General features: G+C 37.6%; 1 protein-coding gene across 5 annotated transcripts in view; it reads left to right on the forward strand.

The window, feature by feature from the left end:
* The window catches only part of LOC121415728 (myosin-11-like), a 56,308-nt gene that overhangs the window by 7,027 nt on the left and 32,200 nt on the right, over positions 1-17,081 (forward strand). For all 5 annotated transcript variants that reach the window (XM_041609051.1, XM_041609053.1, XM_041609054.1 and 2 more), the window contains exons 2-16: positions 1,029-1,262; positions 3,498-3,670; positions 4,226-4,562; positions 5,296-5,379; positions 5,876-5,973; positions 7,162-7,306; positions 7,641-7,754; positions 8,301-8,426; positions 8,757-8,924; positions 9,591-9,716; positions 10,191-10,358; positions 11,663-11,800; positions 14,484-14,645; positions 15,490-15,669; positions 16,100-16,179. In XM_041609051.1, coding sequence (XP_041464985.1) covers positions 1,116-1,262; positions 3,498-3,670; positions 4,226-4,562; positions 5,296-5,379; positions 5,876-5,973; positions 7,162-7,306; positions 7,641-7,754; positions 8,301-8,426; positions 8,757-8,924; positions 9,591-9,716; positions 10,191-10,358; positions 11,663-11,800; positions 14,484-14,645; positions 15,490-15,669; positions 16,100-16,179 — 2,246 coding nt within the window. In that variant the 5' untranslated portion in view covers positions 1,029-1,115. The remainder of the gene's footprint in view (positions 1-1,028; positions 1,263-3,497; positions 3,671-4,225; positions 4,563-5,295; positions 5,380-5,875; positions 5,974-7,161; positions 7,307-7,640; positions 7,755-8,300; positions 8,427-8,756; positions 8,925-9,590; positions 9,717-10,190; positions 10,359-11,662; positions 11,801-14,483; positions 14,646-15,489; positions 15,670-16,099; positions 16,180-17,081) is intronic.

The raw sequence follows: 17,081 nt of genomic DNA on the forward strand, positions 1-17,081 counted from the left end.
ACAGGTTTTGCATGCAAGTGGAGCTTCACGTGGGAGAGCCAATCACGCCTCTCGTACAGACAGTGACGTCATCAAATTCCAGTCAATTCAGAGACCGATGCGAGGCATATTTCGGAGGGGCATTTTAGCGTTTTTTAATCGGCGATTTTCACCTTTTTGTATTATTTTCGGATTTTTTGAATGACCCACTGATGATCCCCACATCATTACCTTTCCATTGATATATAAAAAGACCACATTCATAATCAATATATTTCTCCTTTAAGTAAGAATTTTGTGATAATTCTACATACGTTTTGTACATGCAGTTCAGAAGTCACGGTGTTACAGTCATGGTGTTACAGTGCATTTGTTTATAATATGTATCATCATTGTCATGTTTATTGATTATTTTTCTATAAACTACTTGGTTATTACTGTCAAGTCTCTACTGTATCTCAACAACATAATCTCTTTTTAAAATGTTCAGTAACGTCACAGAGTTTATTAAATGAATCAAGTACGAGAAAATGCATGTCCATTTTGAGTCACGGTGTTACAGTTGTAATTAATTATGCATAATTCATTAATTAGCATTAAGTTAAAGAGTTTTGTTGTTGTTGTAGGTTACTTGTGATTAGAGTCATAGTTACATAATCCAATTTTTTTCAAAAGATAAATAGTTTGTTGGTATTCCACATTTAATGAGTAAATACCGTAGGTGTTCCAAAATGTCACAGTGTTATCGTGGAATTGCCCACCTGTTACCATGGTTAGATATGCTATTTTATTCATGACTCCACTGTTTTTATTCATGCGTCCACACTGAGACAAAAGCGCGCATCAACATTGGAATTTTTTATACACGCGTCAGATACGCGCTAAATCAAGCGTAATTCATACAGGAAATATGCATACATGTAAACCATGGACTCAACTGTGTGTTTTCAAAACCACCTTTGTGAAATTGGGCCATGTGGTCTTGAAATCATTCAGATTAATTGTTTCTAGATCTAGACTGACAGTTTTTTACGTTTTATTTTCTCCAGATTTTGCAACAGGGATGTTTGATTATCATGGCACACAGATGAAAGTATAGAAAGTAAAGGTCTGAAACGCCTATATAGGAAGAGACAATGGATATGAGAGTTCGGGATCCAGGGATAATTACCTCATCACCAGTGAATTATGAGGTAGAGTCAAGTGTTGGGTTTGGTTCCAATGCTAATTTGGATACAAGTTTTGAGCTGATGTCTGCCAGCCAATTACGGGATCAACTTAGGGTAAGTGATGAAATCAATAACATCTTCTTTTTCTTTTTTCTCCTTTGTCTTTCTTTTTTTTCTTCATTTTGTTCTCTTTCTCTTCCTGATTTTCTCTCTCCTCATTCCCATTCTCTTTAATCATTGTTCTTTTCCTTCTTAATCCCTCAATGTTTTCCTCCTTCTAAGGATTGCCTTCTGTTTTCATGGGGAATTTGATGCCATTCAGATATAAATCACACACTATGGTATGTTGAGATTTATGACTAGTTTACATTGGATAATGCCGTGCTGGAATATATGGTCAAGTTCCCTAGGCTGGCAGTTGCCCAAGGCTAACCTGGCTTGACCAAATAATTTCTTCTGGAACACATGAGTTTCTCCCCCCCGGGCCCCAGATTCCTCTGAATAGATATATTTCATATGTTTTTTACATGTACACTGTAGTCTAGGATAGGTCAGCAAATGATAATCTATTCCCAATGGAAGCTGATTAATGGATAACTGACTTTAATCTCTCCTCCTCTGACTTCCTCTTTTTTTTAATATAAATTTACAGCTTTGAACAGTAGTAGTGAATATAAGTCAATTTCTTTAAGAAATAGATACATCACCATATACTGCACCAATTCTAGGTCTAACACCTACATGTACTTTGTTGAAGGGGTCTTATTTAAGCTCTTTTTGTTCTGTAAATTTTTAATATATATTTTTTTAACTGTCGGAATATCAGAATTTAAAGAAAAATCAAGAAATTGTTCCAAATTTTCTGTGGAGCTGTGGAGCTCCAGTTATGGGTAAAAAGCTTAATCTGTTGGCCAATGTGTACACTTCGAAGTCAAAGTTAGGGAAGGAAACAGCAAAAAATGTGCATACATATATAAGTAACAATCCAGGCATTTTATTTGATGTGTGTGGGTGGGGAGGGGGGGGGGGTAATTGTACTGATTGTTGATCATTTTGTTTGAAAAATACATGATTTTCCAAGTCATGTGTGCTCTTCTCAGATTGAAACTCCCCAAATTCAAACCAAATAACAATAACTTACTAAAGGATGTCAACACTTAGCCCTTGTCAGTTGTGCCCCCCCTGTCCTATATTGGACTTCACCTTGGGCTTGATGTCACCTTTGGCCCTGTACATATGAGGGACTTAATCACAAGTTTACATAACAAACAAAGGACATGTACAAGATTAATCAGCAACACCGTTTGCTCAAACTTTAATGCACATTTTTGGACTTCAGTATAAAGCCTCCATAGCAAACTGTATGATATGATACAATATGATCATAATTTTTTGTTATATCAATTTTTTTACTTTTCAAATATTGAAAACTGCTTAAAGGATAGTTTGAATATAATCATCTTTCTTTAAATAGTTGTAAATGAAGAATTTCCCTAATTCTTAGTTAGGTGTAGAAGCTGGTTTACACTGGAACTGATCATGAGATTCAACATTGCTTCTAGACATTGCAAGATGACTTCGGTTTTATGAATCCAAAAGTGCAGACAGTTGCTCGTTTTAAAAGACTTAGAAGTATTGTCTGTATCCAAATTATCCACCAGATCAGAAATTTGGGGAGTATGATTTGCAATAAAAAGTTAAAGACTTGTATCTTTCAAATTCAATATTTCATTCTTGGAGAACTATGAAGCACATGGAAGAGTTTTTTTTATTGGTGGACTTATGCACTATATCATTTTATTGCTATAGCTCATCCAGCCTGAAATAATCACTATAAGCATAGCAGTTTACGGTACAGTTGATTACAATTAATTGCACGTAATGATGAATTATATCATTTATAAACTAAAAATGAGCCCTGCAATCACATATTAAGTTTGTGTTGATAGGTTCCACCCTATTTATTATTTATTTATTCACATCCATTAAAATACATTGAGCATACAAAAAACATCAAAAATACATTAAAAAAAACAAGGAAACAAAGACACATAGCAAGATGCAAGAAAGATTTTAGAAAAGGGCTAAGATTGTATAAGGATAATTACAGTACATTTATAAAAAATGAACATGAAATTGGAAACTGCAAAAGAACAAAGCAAATGTTCTGTCGAGGCAGTCCCTATGGACAGTAAAATATAAAATTCAAGACTTGTACTGATAAAATAAACATAATAATTAGGAAATATGATGGGATAAATTAAATTAAGATGTCTGTGATGTGTTAGCAGGTTTGTCATGTGAAAGTGACTAATCAATATATGTTGTTCATTTAATTTCCAATCACAGAGAGAGCAAGGTAAAAGAAGAGAGAAGGAAGCAGAGATAGACGTTTTGAAAAGAACGACTGGCTCAAGTCTTTATGGAGGGAGCTCCACCCCTAAATCTTCCTCGCCTATCCATAGTAGAACCTATGGGGATCATGTACCAAGTAATAGCCAAGACTCAGACTCGGGAATAAGGTAATATATTTTTTTCTTTTTTTTTTTAATTGGTACATATATAAAAGATATAATGAATAACATGAATTCATGTATAGAAATAAAAGCTAAATTAACTAATGTCCACTCTTTCCCCTGAAAGAGAAAGAACTTATTACCGGTATGTCACAAGAAAATAACTTGCCTGGCTCAATCTAGTTTATGAAAACATGGGATGCAATGCCTTGTTTGTCTTTTTTATGCATTGTATGTACACTAAGTATCCTGTCCAATTATTTATCAAAGCATGGGCAGTGCTAACTTTTTTGTGAATAATTTCAGTATACTTCTGGATGTTTTAACCTGTCCATGATTTTAATTCATATTTGTGACGTTCACCCACAGTGGAAAATCATTATATTCTATGACAATTTTGTTTCTAGTCCCCCCTTCACACCCTCCCCCCAAAAAAAAAATTGTTTTCATAGTCTTCAGAAAAAAAGTACCGGTAAAGACTTTTTACAGCTAACAATTTTTTTTGTAAAATTGTGTTATTAGTTAAATGTATAAATGAATGAATTTTTTGCTTCTTTCTAGCCATGGTGGGTCAAGGAAATCCCCCTACCACCATTTGACCCCGCCCCATCAATCAAGCTCGCTCCCCCAAGTCTCCAGTCACACTGCCTATGGAAGCCACTCATCTGCTGCACCTACCATGCCCCGCACCGTCCGGTCGTCCCCCTATCTTTCCTCAGGCTATGATGGCATAGGAGGAGGAGGGGTGTTGCCAGGGGGTAATACCAGCACAAGTGGGGCGGAGTTCTGGAATACGTCCCCGTCGTCGATGAAAAACATGAAAGATGCTATGTACGAGAGTGAGCAGAGGAGACTGGCGTTGGTTGAGAAACTGAGAGAAGCTCATGACACATTGCAGGTTTGATTTTATTGGATTTAATAATAAATAATAATAATAGGCATTTATATAGCGTCATCTATCTAGAAATATTCTATTCCGAGGCGCGTTGTTATTATTACCCCGGCTTTAGCTCGAGCTGCCTCTCAGCGCTCATGCATTCAAGGAATTAATCCTGCCGGGTACCCATTGACCTCACCTGGGTCGAGTGCAGCACAATGTGGATAAATTTCTTGCTAAAGGGGATTAGGCCATGGCTGGGATTCGAACCCACGACCCTCTGTTTCAAAGTCAGAAGACTTATTCACTGGGCCACAACGCTCCACTTAATTTGATTTGATTTTTTTTCTCTTTCTTTTGTCTCTCTCTCACTCTCCTCCATCACAAACATATTCACATTGTACATGGCATATGTATTGAATTCCTTCATTGTCATGATAAGACAAGTGCTAATATAAAAACAAAGTTTTTAGCAATATTTAGAGTGACATAAATTTACAATTGTATTATCTTTTAAACAGCATATCAGAAACTTGATCTCAAATTGATTGACAATTCTCCAGCTCTCTCTCCTTGTTTTTCTTCCCTGTCTTGTATCATTATCATTATTATTTCCATAGAACAAGACAAACATCTATTTGAAATATGTAATCATTGTTAGGAAATGGGGTGTGGGCATGATTCCTGAAGAGTGAATCCTTATTATCTACCTTTAAAATACTCAGACTTTACATTTTATGATTTCATTTGACAGAATCAGACAGAGAAATTATGTAACAGTGAAGGATTGCTGAACGATACTCATCATACGTTATCAAGTCTATCGGCTACAAATGAGGTAAGTTCACTTTGACAATAAGTTGGTTTTTATAAAAGCAGAATAGTTATGGGAAAAATGTTGGTGAAGGTTTGATGAAATTCAGAATTTCAAAGTTTGACATCCTAGATGAGTAGGTCCTCCATATGTTGTTTGATATAAATTCGCCAAAATATATTTTCTCTAAAATTTTATAGTGATCTTATTTGGGACGTGGATATATCATCAGACACATCATTTCATACTCCCTTCAATAAGAAAAATATATATATTCATTATTTTCCATAACAAAATAGAAATTTATGGAATTATTAGTATAATGATATATTGGGGAGCTGCTCCCATATGACGTCACAAATTCAAATTTTCACATCTGAAGATTCATAACTCTCTTTTTCTGTATTGTATTTTCATGCAAGTGCTTAGAATCGAGCCCCAACCTTGTGATTCATAGTCTGGAGGAATATTCAGAAGACAACAATTTTACAATGGTGCTTTGCTTTTTTTTAAATCTTAGGCCCTTCAGAAGAGATTAGTAGAAGTCCAGAAAGAGAGAGACGGGTCTGTGACAGACAAGATGGATGCCTTGAGACAACAAGGTCTTCTTCAACAAAGGTTTGTATTTTCTGTTCTCTTACCATTATCTCATTCTAATACATGTAGTGAGAAAAATACATGTACGCCCTTCTTGCAATAAATGGACAATAACCTATATACCTAGTTCAGCTGTCGCGATTTTTGCCATGATTCGAACAGCGTACTTATTCATGAAGTATTTGTAGTGATCTTATTATCAGCTCAGTCGTGGGAGTCATATTGATATTAGAAAAAATGTTAATGGTTCAAAACTTTGCAAACTTTTAGTTCTTTGCAATCTAGACAACAAGGTCTCCTTCAACAAAGGTTTGTATTTTCTGTTCTCTTATTATCTCATTCTAATAGCAGTACATGCAGTGAGAAAAATACATTTACGCCCTTCTTGCAATAAATGGACAATAACCTATTTACCTAGTTCAGCTGTCGCGATTTTTGCCATGATTCGAACAGCGTACTTATTCATGAAGTATTTGTAGTGATCTTATTATCAGCTCAGTCGTGGGAGTCATATTGATATTAGAAAAAATGTTAATGGTTCAAAACTTTGCAATCAGTTACAAAAGGCCAATAGTGGCTTTCACAAAGGATTGCACAGCAGTGGAAGCGAGGTAGTACACATGTTTGGATGTGAAAAGAAGCAAACAATCAAATTCTTTTATACATGGGGGGGGGAATAATCTGTTGGGTAGGTTAACTAGTAAGTACCAGAGAAAATGAGTTACCGGACATAGACCTACCGGTATGCATATTTTTATTCTTTCTATTTTCTTATTTTTCCCTCCTATTTTAGAAGAAGCGTTGTAAAAAACAACAGAAGATGCATGGTTCTATTTGTCCATTATATGACCTGCCCACTCTCGTCCAGACTTTGTTCAACTCATTTCTTGCATATTTTGAACAGATCCTGAGTGAGGATAGATCACAGAATTCATTCATGTGCTGACATATTATACCCATTAGCCATTTCCCAAGCCCTTTACTCATTATCCAATGAATATTCCTGTTATAATGCCCATTATCCATTGTCAATTTCCTTACCCATTACCAATTAACCCATTACTAATCACCTTTACCAATTACCCATTACGAGATGTCTTATTACCTGTTATCAAATACCCAGTTTCCAATATCCATCATTTACAGTGTTAGATTTTTCTTCTAGATTTTGAAAGCCAACTTAAAGATAATTGTTCTGTTCCTTTGCAGGGTGGTTGATCTGGAGCAAGAACTAAAAAGCCTACGGGCTTCTAACTCTGCTCTCCAGGCCGAGAACCGGAAACGGGACGTCCTGGTAGATCAGACGTCTCGAGCCATGAGTCTCTTGGATGAAGAAAACAAGACATTTCAGCAGGTGGGTCCTGCAATGAATCTTCAGTCACATAGACCAGTGCTGCGTCTCAGTCACGCCAATGAAACCAACTCCACACCAACCGATTGTATATCTTTGAAAATATCTTTTTTTTTTCTCAGTCTGGAGATGGTTTCTTCAGGGAGGCTGCGACATAACCTCTCCACTTTCCAGGAGAGTCTTGGTGAATAATTCTTTACTGCATCTTGGTCTTAAAGAAAATATTTATATTTTTACGTCTTATGGTCTTATTGTACATCATTGTAGAGCTGTATTGTATGAAAATAGTGTGCCGTGGATATGAAAATTGATATTCATTTCTTGTTCCCATCTGTAGACAAAGGACACTATGTTGAAGGAAGCCCTTGCCCTGAAAGAATCCATCATGATAGCTAAGGCCAAGAACGAGAAACTGGAATCCGAAGTGAGAGAATTAGAAAAACTCAATGAGGTAAGCAAGAATCCTGAGAATCGTCAAATTAAAGTTATCATTATTTGTGACTCTGCCACTAGAGTCAAATGTTATACCAAACCAGCTCAACTACCAATGAAAGCCAAGGATTCTATGGTTGGCATCAGTGATGCTAAATACGTCATCAATGGCATTTTTTTTCGGCAACAAGTCCTTAGAGTTTTTTTTAAGCTTTTGTATGTTTTAATTTTTTCTGGATTGTGAATACATGGTCTAAAACCACTTGGTCTAAGTTCAAGATATTCTGTCTACATTTGTGTTTAACTGTTTTGATCCATGTTCTATTTTTGTCTAACTTTTTGTAATTACCAGAAAGTTAGATAATGATTTTGGTGTATTATCACTTTTAATGCCACAAATGATGATGAAATAATATAAAGAACACTACCTTTCTATCAAAATAAAAACTATGAAACTATGAAATAGAAATCCTGTTGCACCTGTATGCATTAAAGTAGAATGTAAAGTTGAAAGATAATATTTTATATTTATATTCTGTTTTATATTAATCTTTTTGGTTGGCAGAGCCGTGAGATGCTTGCAGCGCGAAACACAGAGCTTAACGCCTACCTGATGGATGAGAGACGGCAGGTAGCTGAGCTCATGCATCAGGTTGATCTACTTAAAGGAGATTTCATGAGAGCCAGTGAGGTCAGTCTCAATCTTCACATACTCTTTGTCATGGTCTAGTGGTTTGGGCATGTTTTAGGGTCTAAAACCTTTTGGTCTACTTTTTTTCTAGATGGGCTATTCAAAGATGAAAATGTAAGATTTCAAAGTTCACTAACTCCGTACCACAGTCAAGTGGTTTTTGGATGTTATGTCAAGGTGACAGTTTTGCAGTGAATGGCTAATTTGTGGGTGTAAGCAAATTTGTTTTGTGATGCACTGTATATATAGGATATATAAGGAATATACTAACTGAAATTTGTGAGAATTTGTAAGTGACTTCTTTACATTGTGCTAATTTGTTCTCTTTAGGAGAGAGATGTTTTCCAGAGTAGAGCTATAGATCTGGAGGATAAATGCTCGGATCTGAATGCTAGGTGTGTCAGTTCATCGGCCTCCAAGGAAAGACTGATGCAAGAGAAGTTAGACCTCCAGCAATCACTTAATCAAACCATGCATGAGAAAGAAGATCTCATTAAGGTAAATGAAATTAGACTTAGATTTCAGCAAAAAGCACTTAGATGGTGCTCCATAAAACATTTCTGTGGTCATGAGATTGCTTTTTGCTTGATAAATGTTTCAAAGTGATTGGAAAAAACCTGACAACCAAACCATGCATGAGTAAAAAGACATCATTAAGGTGAAGAAATTCTGACACCTTTGACCTAAAGGTAAACCCAAGTTCTTGGGAGTATTTTATGAAATTAATAATGGTGATCTTCACTAACTTTATTTATAAACTACTGCAAATCCTTGCATCTGATTGTCTGAGAGTAGATTAGTCAGTGAAATAAACTGACTAAACTTGTCATGAAATATTTCACTGGAGTCCCTCCGAGTCAACAGTCAATTAAAAGTACTCTTTTTTGTACTTTGTGATAAAAACACCTTGTGATGAAAATATTATCATTTTTTAAGCACATCTGCTACTGACTCTGCCTGAATTGACAGTCTTATTTAAAAATGTAGTGTTTGAGTTCTGCTGTTTCTATACATCAGTGTAATTTCCTCCAAATCCAAGAGCTGTTTCTGATGTCTATTTCAATTCAACCCATTACCTTATCACAGACATGCCTGTCAAAGCCCTTCCGCACCTCCTTCAGCCTTTATAGGGAATAATCATATCTTTTATGTTTCACTCCTCAGATCAAACAAGACATCGATAGCCAGCTAACCCAGGCCCAGCTATCAGTCACTCAACATAAGCTTATGGTGGATAAGAAGGATGAAGAATTAGAAAAACTGGAAGAGGAGCTTAATGCAACTAAAAAGGTATGGTAGCTTGGAATGAGGATATCACATGTGTGTTTGTAAGGGAAATTCCAGGATCTTTAAGTTTTTACTATGTGGTAGTCAAATCAGCCCCTGAATCATTCTTTATGACTTTTTTTTTATCTGGCTAGGGATTTATAACTTTGCAAAGAGTTTGCAAACATTGTATAAAGTTTGCAAAGGTCCTGCATACGTGACTGGGCTTATGAGAAATGTTTGCAAACAAAACACAAAGAAAAGCATCCCATGATGCAGGAAATATTCAGGAGATTTTTGAAAATGAAAAGAATAATTTATATTATTTATTTTGCCATGTTAAATGTGAATGTAAGACTATGCCAATGTTTGACAATTGTGTCATTGTAAAATGTTCATGAGCCTATTGAAAAACGCACTGAAAGAAATGACAATATACACTTTCATAGCAACATGAGCTGTATCATTATTAACGGATGATTTGTATTTTTGTGATAGGTAAGCGAGGTATTGTCAACAGAGCTTTCGCTGGTAAAGAACAATCAGGAAAGACTCCAGGAAGAATTCAAACAGCTGAACGCTGACAAGAGAGCCGTAACTCAGCAGCAGTCTTACTGGGAAGGGGAGGCAAGGAGGATAGCAGGGGAAAGGGATATCCTTACGAAGGTATGTATTATAGCAAGGGTAGAAATCTTGGCCCCATCGTACAAAGAGTTACGATTGATCCGATCATTCACAACTATGGACGGCCAGCAATGTCAATATCTAAAATGCAAATTTGTTCAAAATATTTTCTCGGTAATAATGTATATTCATACATTTGTCATTCTCTTGAAGATTCAATGTGATTTTCCTTGTTTACTAGGGAGATTGTGCAAATTTCCTGCAGAAAAAAATTACGGTATGGATGGATTTCCATACAGTTGAGATTGATGGAATCAATTGTAACTCTTTGTTAGAGTGGGCCCTGACTGGCTTATTTACTGGTATTACAGTTACACCAATGAACTTGACCCCAGATTGATAAAAGCTATTACATTAATTTTGAATGGCATACCCTTGGTTGGTTTGGAGTCAGTTTCATTTGTATGACTGTAGCGTTAGATATATATGATAGAACTTTATGTGCTATTGATTGAAGTATTGTGTGCTATTATTGATGGGTGGGTGCGGGGTTAAGTTAGGAGTCTAAACAGGGAGAAGTGAGTGGAGTTTGGGAGGTTTTCTTCGGAGGAAGAGAACAAAGGTGTTTAGAAGAGAGAAAGAGAAAGAGGGGGAAAGAAGAAGTGGGATAAGAAAGAAGGAATATGAATATAAAGGAAGAAAAGAGGGATAGGCGGAAGGAAGAATGAAAGGGGAGAAAGGAAGAGAAAAAAGCACAAATGTTTTCAGTGAGAATAAGGGAAAATGAAGAAAGGAAGGAAGTGGGATAAGAAAAGGAGGAATGTAAATATGAAGGAAGATAAGAGCAAGAGAGGGGGGGTAGAGAAAGATAATAAAGGTGTTTAGAGCGATAAAGAAAGAGGGGTAAAGAGAAAGGAAGTAAGTGGGATAAGAAAAGAAGGAATATGAATATAAAGGAAGAAAATAGGGGGAGGAGGAAGAAGAATGAAAGAGGGGGAAGGAAAAGGAGGAGAGCAAAGGTTTTCAGAGAGAAAGAAAGATGGGAAAAGGGACAAGAAAAGAAGGATTTAGAGGAATATGAAGGAAGAGAAGAGGAGGGGGAAGGCAGAATGAAAGATAAGAAAGGAAGAGCACAGGAGGGAAGAGGAGGAGGAGGAAAAAGGAAGGGGAGAACAAGAATACAGACTGAAAAAGATGAAACAAAGGAAGAACTGTTAGAAGATGTGATATGCTCCACAAGTGTACAGTGTCTTTAAATCATATTATTTCTCATTTTCCCTATGCTCTTTACAGTGTACAGTGTCTTTAAATCATATTATTTCTCATTTTCCCTATGCTCTTTACAGGCCATGGAACAATTGAAATCTGATTTCATGAAGGAGAAAGATCAGTTTGAAGAACAGCTCCAGTCTCACAGGGAGGGTACCAGGGAAGCCAGGAGTGAGAAGACAAAGGCATCAGCTAGGGTCCAGGAACTAGAAACAGTAAGTGGTTCTTGAGAATATTATCTTTAAGAAGACTTTGTCTTGCCTTTCAATAAGTAAATAGGGAGTTTAAGATTTGAAAGTTGACCTAGTCTGCCATGAAGTGACATCAATTCAGAACATTGTCCATGAGCCACAATTTTTCCCTCCAGTATCAAAATTGTGAAAATAAAATAGGATATAATGTGAAAATGAATGGAAAGATAATGAAAACTTTGTACCGTATTTGCCGGCGTAAAGGCCGCGGCGGCGTATAAGCCGCACCCCCGATTTTGCGAATCATCTTTGAAAAAAAAAAAAAATGCATGACAGAATTCCCGGCGAAGTCGGACCAAAAATTTGGTTGGAAAATTGTTCAACAATTGCCGCGGAATGGGAAATAATGAACACGCATGCTTTAATTCTTCTTACCACCGGTATTTCATCTTTCCCGGAAGGCGACGCAAGGAAAATAATCCACCATCGGCGTGAAGAAGCGGCCGAGGTAATCAAGCGCTGCGGAGGTAAACAAGAGCTGCGGAGGTAAACAAGCGCTGCGGAGGTAAACAAGTGCTGCGGAGGTAAACAAGCGCTGCGGAGGTAAACAAGCGTGGCGGAGATAAACAAGCGCTGCGGAGGTAAACAAGAGCTGCGGAGCTCGGAGGTAAACAAGCGTGGCGGAGATAAACAAGCGCGGCGAATATTTTATTTCTTTCAATTAACGTCTTAATTCTTTTCTTACAAATAAAGTTGAATAAATACACAAGCACGGGCATGACGGGCGGTGTTTCAATGTTTTTTTTATTGAAGTCGGCGATGTCATATGAGAGAAATAAAGACTGAGAGGTAAAGACCAAGTGAAATAAAGACGAACACTGATTCTTTCTTGGAGGTTTGTGGTCTTGAAAAAGACCGTTATTAATTCACGCACAAAGCAATTTCAAATTACATACCTTGTCATGGTTCCGGGACAGCCCGACCACCGGACAGCCCGACCCTGGACAGCCCGACCCGCTGCCCTGGACAACTCGTTCCGGACCCCCCTTGGGATGTTCCCTCGATCTCTTCCTGAGCGGGAAAATATTGAAGGCGGCATGATTCTTTTTCAATACTTACGCTATTTTTCCACCTGCAATAAACTATTAAATTGCATGCAAACATCGTGTATCACCGTGTCATCATTATTATCGCACGCAAATCGTGCATCATCATTTACTGTTGTCAACATAAACACGCTCTATCATCATCCTCGTCGTCATCATCATCATAATCCATAATGCCTAACATCACTCATCTCAATGTTGTAACTTTAATTATCATTTTCAAATAGCAATTCATTGACACATTGGCGGCGGAAGCCAACAAAATTAGGAGGGTCCACATGAAATTTTGTGATGGACACAGGTAAAAAATTGGACAAGGAAAAAAAAGGGGGGGGGGTCATCAACCTAAATTTTAGGGGGGGCAAACACATTTTAGGGGGGGGTCCATATGAATTTAGGGGGGGGCGCAGGAAACAAAATTGACAAGCAAAAAAAAAAGGTTATCAGCTAACATTTTAGCTATGCATTGACACAATCGTACTTATATCATTATTGTTACCATTATCATCACATAATTCATCCAAAATATTTGTATTCACAACCAACCAGCCTATATGTATTTAATAAATCATCACCACTACCGCCATTTCCCGCAGCAGACCACAGCACACATCGCAAGGTAGGTTTTTATTATTATTTATTGGCCGATGAGACTTGGAGATGCAAAACAAAAGAAAAGATCAAAAGGTAAATATTTTCATTTTATTTTCCATTACGATCGATGACGATGTAAAAATAAATTTAAAAAATGTAGAGCGAGGTGCTGCTAATCTTCCTGGCTCCTGCAAGGAAGATAGAAATGAAAACATGTTAAATCAATGTTCCACATAATTTCATAAATAAATAGTAATGACAATAATGACATTCATTACAATTACATAGCTTTTTGCCGACAAAAGTCTACTAGTACATGTCTTGTTAGCGCGCATGAAATAATTGCCGCGAACAAGCTGCCTGCGATTGGCAATTACCCCGGTGCGCGGTACGGTGACGTGACCGGTGCGAGCGGTAGCCATTGCATACACATACCATTGCCGGCCCCAAACAGAGTCAGATCGCTGGCACGGTCTCTGAGCTCTGCTGCGTTAATGGAAACAAATATAGACCTAAAAAGAATTCAAGTTTGAAAAGTAAGTTATCATGTATCGGTACTGAAAATGTTTTCTTATATAGGAATTAATAATTTCATCCTATAAACGCGCTGTTTTAACTACCATTACAATGGAAGCGTCACTGTAGTCCCATACGTACGCATACGTGCTGTTTTGACCACGTATTCAGCGTTCGCGGGACACGGCTTTTGACTATCGTCACGTATAGGCCGCACCCCGACTTTGCTTCATTTTCTCATCAAAAAATAGTGCGGCCTATACGCCGGCAAATACGGTACTTGTTTTTTAATTCCTAAATTAAGTGACTGCAAAGTTTATGGGGGGAGGGGGTGACCTTGACTTGAAGCTTGTGCTTTCGTTAGAGACCTCAAAACTTGTTATAAGGGAATGAAGATATGTTCAACCTGGCAAAGAAAAACAAAAATGTCATTTTTCAGATTAATTATTAGTTCAGGATTTTTTTTCTTTCCTTGATGTCATGAATTTCAGATGCTACACAGAGCTAATGAAGATCTGAAGGAAGCCACCCTAAAGCAGCAGGAAGAGATGGAGGAATGGAAGGGCTCCTGTGATAGGCTGTCTAGCAGTGTGGCTCGCAAGGAGAACGAATCAGCAGCCCTGAAAGAAAAGCTCAGGGAGGCCAGTGATCAGGTAAAGTAGATGCTACAGTGATGGCCTGTGTTTACTGACATGTGTTGTGTTATAGTGATGACATGTATCATATTACACGATGTGAGATATCATCACCTAAGTTATCATTGAGGATGTTATTTATGATAATGATATAGTCAAACCTTTATTTAAAGACAGCCCAAGGGAGAAAACAATATCAGAATTTGATGTATGTAGACACCTACAATGCATATTTCAGAGGGGAATACGATTCATGGGAAACCAAAATCATGATCTTTTTAGAAATAGTGATAGGTGTAGATTGTGGTTACCATTTAGACCCGGTGGGTGTTTCATAGGCTGTTCGTGATTTACGAGCGACTTTATGAATGATCCTTTCTTGTGGTAAATGATATAAACCAAAGTTTCATTGATATTGAGTAAGCACCTAAAAAAGGATCACCAGTCTCTGAAAACTTACAAATAGCTTGATGAAACACCTACCAGAACCAATAATACTTGGTTTTCAAACAGCCAATGTCATAATCTTCTAGTATGATACTGACTGGCCTTAGGGGGAGGGGGGATTAGTGAATGTTGTCTATAAAAGAATCATTTTTTCCCAAGTTTGATAAAGGCAGTATGGTTCTAAGGACAATATCATAAATCTCACAGCTCATTCTATCCAGGAAGAAGTTTTTGACCTGCATTGATCAGTAGGCTTCTCATGATGATGAGCATTGATGTGCAATTGAAATGCTATAATTGCCATCATCTACATCTCTTTCTTATTCAATCTCTCTATCCGTGTTTCCTTTCCCCCCTCTCTCTATCCCTTGCTGTCCTCTCTGTGTCCCATGATACTTTCCCCTTCCTCTCCTAGATCTCTGAGATGCGAGCCCAGATCCAGTCCCTGGAGAATTCTGTGGAGGAGCTGAGCCGTTTCAAGGAGACGGCCAGTGAGCTGGAGGAGGAGAACAAGAGACTTGCCCAGGAGCATGGCGAGGATCAACAGGTCATCCAACTCCTGGAGATGCAGAAGACTATCCTGTCTAAACATCAGGTGACGTTTTTTGTTTGTGCAATAATTATATAATGGCTTTTTAGAAGAAAATATATGGTGCGGCGTAACCGGGCTCTGCCTGGGTAGCGTTCAGTTGTTTTGCAGCCTTGCAAGAACCCGGTCTCTTACCGAAGTCCGCTGAGCATAGTTAGCAAATATGTCAATCTGCAAATTTGGAAGATATCAACTAAGACTAGATTACCAAGATCTATTGTTCTAAATTAAAGAATGGAATTAAACCAAATATACCAGAATGCTAGAAAGTATAGTGGAAATTTTCTTCATTCTCTGATAGAGTGACAATATACTATTTAAACCTGCAGAAAAAAAGTAATCGCCAGACAAAGATAGATAATTTCTCACTATGATTTCTCACAGTGTGGTGTATTTTGTAAAATGAGAATTAACTTTGTTTCCCCCTTTAATCTAGACTACTGGAGTACCCAAACAAGCAGCTGAGAAGCTCCAAGCTGAAATAGATCATCTGAAAGCAGAACTTGGTTTATCTGAGTAAGTAAAAACATTATTGTTTTCTTGGTTTTCTCCTTGTTTTTCTCTTCTTATTTGGTTCTTGACAGATGTGCTGAAAATGTTGTGTTAACAATACATCAGTGATGAGAAAGAGTAAACCTTTGCCCCCTCCCTTCCTCATTGCTTATTGATTTAAACATACTTTTCTGTTCATTATTTGGTGGTGGGGGAAGGGAATCCCGGGGGGGGGCACTCAGTATATAACGCATAGTGGGTATGTGCCGCGGAGGGGACCCCCATTTTTACACTCAAATTTCCGTTCCAAGGCATAGCATTTTTGCCTTGTTGAGAAAAAGAACAAAGAAAGCCGCTCCAAGGCATAGCATTTTCTTCTTATCGAGAAAAAAGAAGAGAGAAATCCGCTCCAAAGCTTCGCATATTTTTTGTTACGCCGCTCCGATCGCGTTGAATGAGCTGCAATTTTGGTGAAAAGCAGCCGCAGAGCTCCCCGGCGGAGGCCGCGCTAGCTGCATCATGCACGCATGACCGTTCCGTAGGGATGCATACGCGCTCACACGCTGGCGATCCGTTCCAAGGACCCCCGTTTTCACAAACATTTGTCGTTCCGAAGCCCGTTCCAAGGACCCTCCTTTTTACAATAAGCCCGCTCCAAGGCCCCCGTTTTTTGTCTCGCCCGCGGCACACCCCCACCACTTTTTTGGTCGAGTGCCCCCCCGGAAGGGAATACACAATGTTCTTTACACTATAAAGTATTATATTTCGGATCTTATCCTTGAAATATAGCATAGTTATGTATTATAAAAATATTTAAATGTAATGATAATGATATGGCATGATAATGAAAATGATGGAAATAATAACAGTGATAATTGTATGAAATAATTTGTATGGCACCACATTTCATTTTAGAAATGATAAGG

The sequence above is a fragment of the Lytechinus variegatus genome, chromosome 5 (genome assembly GCF_018143015.1).
Source record: "Lytechinus variegatus isolate NC3 chromosome 5, Lvar_3.0, whole genome shotgun sequence".
Classification (NCBI taxonomy): domain Eukaryota; kingdom Metazoa; phylum Echinodermata; class Echinoidea; order Temnopleuroida; family Toxopneustidae; genus Lytechinus; species Lytechinus variegatus.